This window comes from Lampetra fluviatilis, chromosome 25 (assembly GCF_964198595.1).
Source record: "Lampetra fluviatilis chromosome 25, kcLamFluv1.1, whole genome shotgun sequence".
NCBI classification, from domain to species: Eukaryota; Metazoa; Chordata; class Hyperoartia; order Petromyzontiformes; family Petromyzontidae; genus Lampetra; species Lampetra fluviatilis.
The window spans coordinates 845,409-853,820 of record NC_136299.1 but is presented as its reverse complement, the minus strand read 5'-3'; the positions used below and the strand labels follow the sequence as shown (position 1 = coordinate 853,820).

At 45.7% G+C, this 8,412-nt stretch overlaps 1 protein-coding gene across 1 annotated transcript in view; it reads left to right on the top strand.

Moving 5' to 3' along the window:
• The first annotated feature begins 2,168 nt into the window (after window positions 1-2,168).
• The window catches only part of LOC144941634 (plasminogen-like), a 49,550-nt gene continuing 43,306 nt past the window's right edge, over window positions 2,169-8,412 (top strand). Inside the window, exons 1-5 of the mRNA XM_078867965.1 lie at window positions 2,169-2,235; window positions 3,336-3,471; window positions 3,588-3,694; window positions 5,416-5,530; window positions 7,756-7,916. Coding sequence (XP_078724091.1) covers window positions 2,169-2,235; window positions 3,336-3,471; window positions 3,588-3,694; window positions 5,416-5,530; window positions 7,756-7,916 — 586 coding nt within the window. The remainder of the gene's footprint in view (window positions 2,236-3,335; window positions 3,472-3,587; window positions 3,695-5,415; window positions 5,531-7,755; window positions 7,917-8,412) is intronic.

The window sequence follows — 8,412 nt, the reverse complement described above, 5'->3', positions numbered from 1 at the left end:
AGGGAGAGGAGGCCTTGGGCTAACTAGCCGTGCTGCTTGGAGTAAGGCCACTGCACCAGAGCGGCGGAAGATGGTAGTGCAGGAAGTACGCCATCAGGAGGAGGCTGCAAGGTGGGCCAAGCCAGTCTCTCTTGCCAAACAGGGACAGTGGACTCGATGGGACAGTGTGGAGAAGAGGAAGATCAGCTGGAAGGATCTGTGGGCCATGGAAGCGAGGCGGTTGAGCTTTTCCATCAGAGCAACATATGACGTCCTTCCAACACCAGTTAATCTTCACCAATGGTATGGTGAAGATCCGGACTGTGCCCTCTGTTCCATGCCAGCCAACCTCAGGCACATTCTCACAGGGTGCAAAACAAGCCTCACCCAAGGACGCTACACTTGGCGTCACAACCAAGTCCTTAAAAACCTTGCGTCCGCCCTGGAGGACAGGCGAGCTGCCACCAACTCCCTACCACCCCCAGCAGCATCACACCCCTTACGGACGACCTTTGTCCGCGAAGGGGCTAAACCACCGAAGAGCGGCTCTACACCAATAGAGCGAGACCAGCTGCGCTTGGCCCGCGACTGGAAAATGCTAGCTGACATTGGCCGGCAACTTGTGTTTCCTCCGGAGATCGCAACCACCACCCTAAGACCTGACATGGTGCTCTGGTCCCGTTCGCTCAAGAAGGTCTTCATCATTGAGCTCACAGTACCCTGGGAGGACTCAGTAGATGAGGCTTATGAGCGAAAAAATCTGCGCTATTCCGATCTAGCTGCCGAAGCACGGCATCATGGCTGGAACACAGAAGTCCGACCAGTGGAGGTGGGCTGCAGAAGTTTTGTGGCAACATCTACAACCAGACTGCTTAGAGACCTGGGAATTAAGGGCCAGAGCCAGCGTTCGGCAATCAGAGCTGTATCGGAGGCGGCAGAAGGCAGCAGTCAGTGGCTCTGGATGAAGAGGAAATACCCCAGCTGGGCCCCAAAGTGAGAGGGCCAGGAGGTATGCAGTCAACAATGCTTTACTCAGGGAGGAGGACACCCCTGCCATGCATAGTCCCATGGGATGTTGGCTATCAACAACAAGGCAACTCCTATGACTAATTGGGAATGGGACGCAAGCATAGGATTGATCACCCTGTCGCTGGCCGCCTTTGGGGAGGGTGTATAGTATGAAAGGCCGAAACACCCTAGGATCCAAAGGTTCACTACTGACGATGCGCTCCCCAAATTTCACCAGGCTCACTGTTCATGAACTCTTGGAAGTGCTTGCACAAAGGATAGTAACATCTCATCCTGTGCTCTATGGAATCTGAAACTGGAGCTATCCTCTACACCAGCGGTCCCCAACCTTTTTGGCACCAGGGACCGGTTTCGTGGAAGACAATTTTTTCACGGACCGGGGGGGGGGGGGTTCATCATTGGGTCTTTCCCCCTTTTCAAAGAAGCTCTCCAGTGACGTTTGTTTTTTACTCATTTTGGCTAGGGTTAGCTTCGGGGCTTACCAAAACTTTGACTGAGACAAGTGCGCAGTGCGGGACGGAAGTGGTAAATAAAATAATGGACGGGCCACGCACGGACTCACCGCTCACCTCCTGCTGTGCGGCCCGGTTCCTAACAGGCCACGGACCGGTACCGGTCCGTGGCCCGGGTGTTGGGGACCCCTACTCTACACTGTACGAAGACAAAGATCCCCTGTGTGGCCTTAACAGACTGTTGGGGGAAGTGCGGTTAGCGAGCACCTATGAAGGCTGGAACACCACACGAGGTCGGGAGCCAGCCCCACGCCTGGCCGCCTTTGTCTCCCTAATGGCGATATTTCTACACCGCACCAGGTACTCATCTTGAGGATCTTGAGGATGAGTCGACCTAGGGGAGGTCCAGGACCGGTTCAGATAATCGTCACTGGTATTGGTTGCCATGAGCGGGAATCGAACTCGGGTTAACCACTACACTGCCGCTCCTCAACTACATTGTACACACACACAGACAGTTGAACACAAATAATAACATTCCTAGTTTAACACAGTTTGGTCGCCCCTTTCAAGCAATGCTCTGTACTCAGCACGGTTCTGTTAAATATTAAGAGAACGTTTATTTAAAAAAAAATCAATAATCCTAGCAGACTTTGAGCAGACTCTAGATGAATCTTCATCTCGGAGCTGGGCTCTGCTACAGGCAAAATGCATTGGCAGATCCTCTCCTCCTTGCTCTGTCTCTTCACATTTGAAACTTGGAGTGCCGCGCAAGGTAATAATGTCAATAGTATTATCTTTGCTGCATAGTGTTAATTTTAATACCATGTAGTATTGTATAAATGAGTCTGCTGTTTATAATGTGACACACTCCTCCTATACTTTGACTTGTCAAATCCTGGCAAATGTGACGTGCTATAAATGTTAGCTAGATTTATGTGAGAAGGCTTTTATATATATAAAAAAAAGGTATTCTAAGTAAAGCAACTTGAAAGCGAGGTGTGCGAACTCGCCTGTGAGAGCGACGTTGAAGCTGCGTGGGCAGCTGACCATGTAGACTGCATCTTGTGGGTGACGTTCATATGGAAGGAGCCTCTGGAAAAATATATTCTCACCAAAAGAAATCCAAAGATAACCGGTACAGCCACTATAGTATCACGAGTGGGAGCGGCGGTTAAGCCTACTGCACGACGAACCCGGCCACCCGAGTTCGATTCCCGCTCATGACCAACACCAGTGACGATTATCTGAACCGGTCCTGGACATCTTCCCCGAGGTCGACTCAGCCTCAAATGAGTACCTGGTGCGGTGTGTAAACATCGCCACTGGGGAGATAAAGGCGACCGGGCGTGGTGCTGGCCACCCACCCCCTCGTGTGCCGTTCCGGCCTTCATAGATGTTCGCTAAGAGCACTTGCCCCAACGATCTGTTAAGGCTACACAGGGGATCATTGTCTTTGTGGGTCATGGGGGTTGTTTGAGCTTACTTCACTCTGCTGGTCCGTGCGGGTTGGTGAAGGTGGAGAGCCCAGGAGCAGTTCGGATTTCACTTCCCACCACGGTTGATAACTTTTCCACTGCAGACCAATCCAGAACGTATTTTTCAATCAGCCTTTGGTCTATCAGACGTGTGCAGTTTACTGCAATAAAGATCAAGGAAATACTGGCAGCAGATTTCTTTACAAATAAAAACCTGTCACCAAAACACAGATGCCAATTCCTCGACTGTCCGAGTCAAACTTGTGGACAGGCAGCAACGTTACCACTGATGTTAATCAAGGAATACAACTCAAATTTCTAGGTTCATAGTGCAGCGTCATGACGTTATGTTCCACCATTACCCAGACAAAAAATGTCAAAATTCTTTTTTTTACAGATCTCACGAGCAAACTTCAAGCGTATAAATTAACTCCAGACTCGAGCCTTCATTCTATCACACAGTTGTCGTATGTCATTGAGACTTGGGAAAAGTGTGCCAAAGTGTGCAATGCCGAAACCACGTTCACTTGCAGGTCAGTATTATCGTCCTTTTACATTGACATTATAAAAACATCTCATATGAATCTTCATGTACTGTGCTGTTTCTTGTTAATATGATTATAACCATTTTTTTTGTTCACGTTTGCAGGGCATTTGTATACGATGTGGAAAGTAACCACTGCGCCACCTTGCCAGTCAACAGCCTCATGAAAACAGCCATTGCCAAACCTGGCTCCTCACTCTACGAGAAAATCGGTACGTTCATGAGAAAGACTTTTCAGACAAACTCAACGTTAAAAAGGGCCTTGTTTTCATGTTGGATAAATATATATTTTTTAAAGATGTTTGTCTTATAATAACGGAATTGAATATAAGTGCAGGGTGTTTGCATGGTATTTTAATATGGAATTCACGAGCCCATTGCGCAGCCACCAAAGGCTTTATCGTTTAAACGTTTTACTCTTTGGTTATTTCGGTAAAATCACGTAGGTATAAAATAAAATAAATCACACGTTTAAACTTTTATACAAAATTCTCTGGACGTATTTTGAGACACAGGGTAGAATTTATTCAGTGGGTTTGTGCTGAGATTCCTCCACATTTTGGTGATATGGTGGCTGTTTTTAGTGGAAAATTATTTTTTTGTTATGCATCGGGGGGTGGGATGGCAATTCCACAGTTTGCCAGACCGCACTCCGCCGTTGTGCGCTGGCAAAATGGATGAAGTGGGAGTGGTGCGAGAGGCATGGCAGAAATAGATACATAAATAACCAATGGCGCTTCCTGCAACTGCCATGACACGTCAAACGAGTGCAGGGCCAAAATCCCAGAGAATCAAAACGTGGGAGTGTGGCCACTGATGGAAACGTGGAGTTGGGCATTTGTGGTGGCAACTCATTCCGGACTTAAAGACTGCCACCTTTTCCATATTTGTTTGCCCAGGTCTATCAAAACTTTGGAATTTTCTGTGATAAAGTTCCACACAATTACCGGCACCAGATCTTGGTACAAATCAATACCTGCCACCCAAACAGAGATGCCAGTTCCCCGACTGTCCAGGCGAAATCCAGACGTGGGCTTGAACCTCCGTTCTGTGCATTTGTGATAAGCCTCCATCCACAGAGAAACAAAACCCCCATCTAGCAACGGGGTCACAATAAAACTGCAATGCGTGTGGATTGAATCAGCGTGTAAATAATGTGAGTGCATTGCACGGTGCTGAACAGAATTACCCTGGAATATTTACTGGATGTAGAGAAGCAGTCATAGACAGAGGCAAAGGGAAGGTATTGAGCCCATGCCTGAACAGGGGCAGGGAGTTTAAGTTAAACTATAAACTGTTTTATTTTACTTGGTAAGCCCCACTGAAGTGATCTGGCCACAAATTAGAATTATAACTCAACGAAGCAGCTTATCATGTGGAAATTTACAGCAGCCAAATACTCGAAATGCATATTTATAAATGTGGAGGGAAAAACCGGAGGACCCGGAGAAAAATTAATCTGACCACGGGGAGAGACACGTGGGTCGGAATCAAACATACACATTCCTGTATATCAGGCGAAGTAGTTAAGATCTCGCCACCGTGGCTCCCGTGGGTGGTTGGTGATGCTATACCATTGATAAGTTACACAAACAACTAGTACATAATAATAAATATATGAATGTATATGCATTGCTTAAATGCTTTAACAACTCAGAGCTCCTTACATCACATGTTTATGCCCGCTTTATAAATTGAAATTATTATCTCATTTAAAACATTTAAAGGGCACCCCCAGTGGCAGCTGTCCCTGTGCAACACGAGGTGACTGCGCCGGCCTGCAAGTCGGCATCGGTCTGCCAGTAGGGGGCTATGACTGTTGTTGCTGTGTGTAATCCAAATTTAATGTAGTAATGTATAACCTTATGGATATGATTACAAACTACCCGCAAGGTGCACGGGATTAACGTATCTTTGTGTTAACATTTCTCAGTTTATTTGCAAGACTGCATGGTGGGCCTTGGCATTTCCTACAGAGGGACGGTCTCCAAAACAACATCGGGACGCCAGTGCCAATTCTGGAGCACGAACAAGCCACACCGCCCCAAGTATTTCCCTTTCTCTCGATGCGAGTGGACTAACGCAAGACAAATGACGGTTGATTGTGTTTTCAGCAATCACCTAAACGTATGTGTAATGTTCATGTCCAGTGGTTGAAATTTAAATGTAGGACTCCAGATATAAAACATTCACACATCAGCAGCCCGTGGTCACTGCCGTTTCTCCGCAGCGGAGACATCGCGGTGTAGCAATAGGAGTCGTTCTGTAAAGTTTCAATGCACGTATCTGGTGTTCTGAGAAGTGCCGGTGTGGCGTTAGCTGCGTATCCTGGCACATCTCCACAGCCAGCTATTCCACTTGAATTCATGGAAATTGAGTATGACATTTTTCCAAAAGCCTTTATGCTGTGAATATTCCAAATATTCTGTCTCACATTTGACAGCGAAGTTGCATGAAATCGCATAGCAGTTGATAGGTGGGCGGTCATTGTTGCTGGTGATTTCATTTAATTTGCGTCGCATGCATTCCAACTTAATTATATATGCGTAATGTGTCATGCCTTTCCTCATCCAAATAGAGATAGAAATGCCATTTTATGAGAATGTGCACATTATTTTCAGACAGTATTTATGTCAGTTCATCACGTAGGAAGATTTCCGACCAATATTATCCATAACAGAGGTTTTTGAGTCAGATCGCGTATAAAAAAAATGTGTCGTTAAACCTGCCACCACCTGACACAGCCAATTAGTAAGCTTTGTCAAGTAAACAAAACGTGCCAATTCGTTACTACGTGTTTCTAGATTTGTGTATTTCTTCACCAGAAAAAAAATGCAGTATGTTCGTGGATGTTAAAGTGATGTCACACATTTAATGATTCCACAACTGCCCACCTAATGCACTTAACAGTTAATGCACAGGGGTAACTGACAATGCTACTTTAAGTCAAGAAGCCAATATCCAAGTGTTTGTGTTCACCATTGGAACCTCATTTGCCAGTAAAAAATATGATAATTGTTTTTTTACCCTTCTCTCTGGCAACAAAACTGACACCTTTTTTACAAGGAGTCATGTTTCCATAGACCACAATACCTGCAGTCATAATGCAAACAAAAAACATAACTGCAGGTATTGTGGTCTATGCAAACATGACTCCTTGTAAAAAAGTGTCAGTTTTGTTGCCAGATAGAAGGGTAAAAAAAGAATTATCATATTTTTTACTGGCAAATGAGGTTCCAATGGTGTAAACGACGCTAATGTTTGTGTTACACCTTATATTGCAGCGTTTTTAACTTAATCATTACCCTGCGCGGTTCACCCAGGTCAGCTACATTTCACTTGTTTGTGATGCTCACCCAAACACAAGGTGACTCATTGAGCTCTCGATATTTGTAGAGGGGGTTTGGAAACATTAAGCAAGGTCCTGCCAAGCGCAGACGACACTCCATGTTGGTTTAACTCACTCGCGCTGCACTTTTGTGCACTGGCTTCTCAATTTTCCCAGCGGCTACATACTCGGCAGAATGTTTATGCAAGCTGCACACACACACACACACCTCTCCATGTGTTTACGTGTGTGTCAGATCCTTCACATCACTTAGAATCAACAACACACAAAGTCATGCGTCATTTGCATGCACAAACACACTCAGCCTTTTCCAGACCGCCAACTCAAAATAACAGAATTTGTGGCCATTTTGTCCTTTAGAACCAGAAAATGTGGTTATCCCTACACTGTTCTGTGATATTCAACAGAAACCCCGAGCGGTTGTTTTATCCATAAGAGGTCTTTTTTAGGTTAGATCGCATAAAAATAAATGTGTCCTTAAACCCGCCACGACCCGACACAGCCAATTAGTAAGGTTTGTCACGTAAACAAAACGTGCCAATTAGTTATTAGTTGGCACACCGGTTGTGTGTTGGAGAGTAAACCCACAACATTTACATTTTGAGTGTGACGTTTCGTTGGTAATTACAACCAGCCTCATCAGGAGGAGGATTTCTCCACAATTCTGGCTGTCGCCTGATAAGACACACCGACATGCTAAATTAGTAACTAATTGCAACGTTTTGTTTAGGTGAGAACCCTTATTATTTGGTTGTGTCGGGTGGTGGCTGGTTTAACGACACACTTCTATTAACAAGGTCTAACCCAAAAAACCTCTTATGGATAATATTGGTCGGGAAAGCCTACTACGACGTTTAACCGAGTTGTTTCCGCGTTTGATTGGAAGGCCAAAATCAACTTTGAGTGTTTTTTGCTCTGTGTTAGCTTCACGCCTTGGACTCACCCCGAGTTAGGGCTGGAGGATAATTTCTGCAGGAATCCGGATCACGGCGTGTCAGGGCCCTGGTGCTACACCACCGACCCAGCCCGGCGGTGGGAGGTCTGCGGTGTGCCTGCCTGCCGGGATCCGTCTCAGCCAAACACACGTAACGTGAAACTCTCCGCATCCCACCAGCGCAAACGCGCTCGCTGTTGGACGACCCATAATGTGGGTGTGGGTACAACGTAGACAATATATACAACGCAAGTGGCTGCACTTCATTGGTGTACTTAGTTTTCACGATATTGCTTTTTACGGTTTTGTGACCCAGCTCATTCTTGCAAGTGAGACTCGTCTCTTGAGTTCTCACTTGGTCAGACAAAGTCAACTTGAACTTGAGACGTCCGTGTTGGCGCTACTTGTATTGGACCGAGAGTGTATGATACGAATGGGTATCTTGTACGTTATACATTGATGCTTTTTTGAGAATGTAAAAATTTAAATATTTAGCATGCAGTAGGAATCGCTGCAAAGATATGGTTCAGACTGTTTGCTGTAAATATTTGCCCCACTATATCATGGGATATAGCATGGTTGGCTATGTACGGTGCGAAAAAGTTCAACATACATACAAAGTTAATATTTTCTTTTCCTCGTTTCAG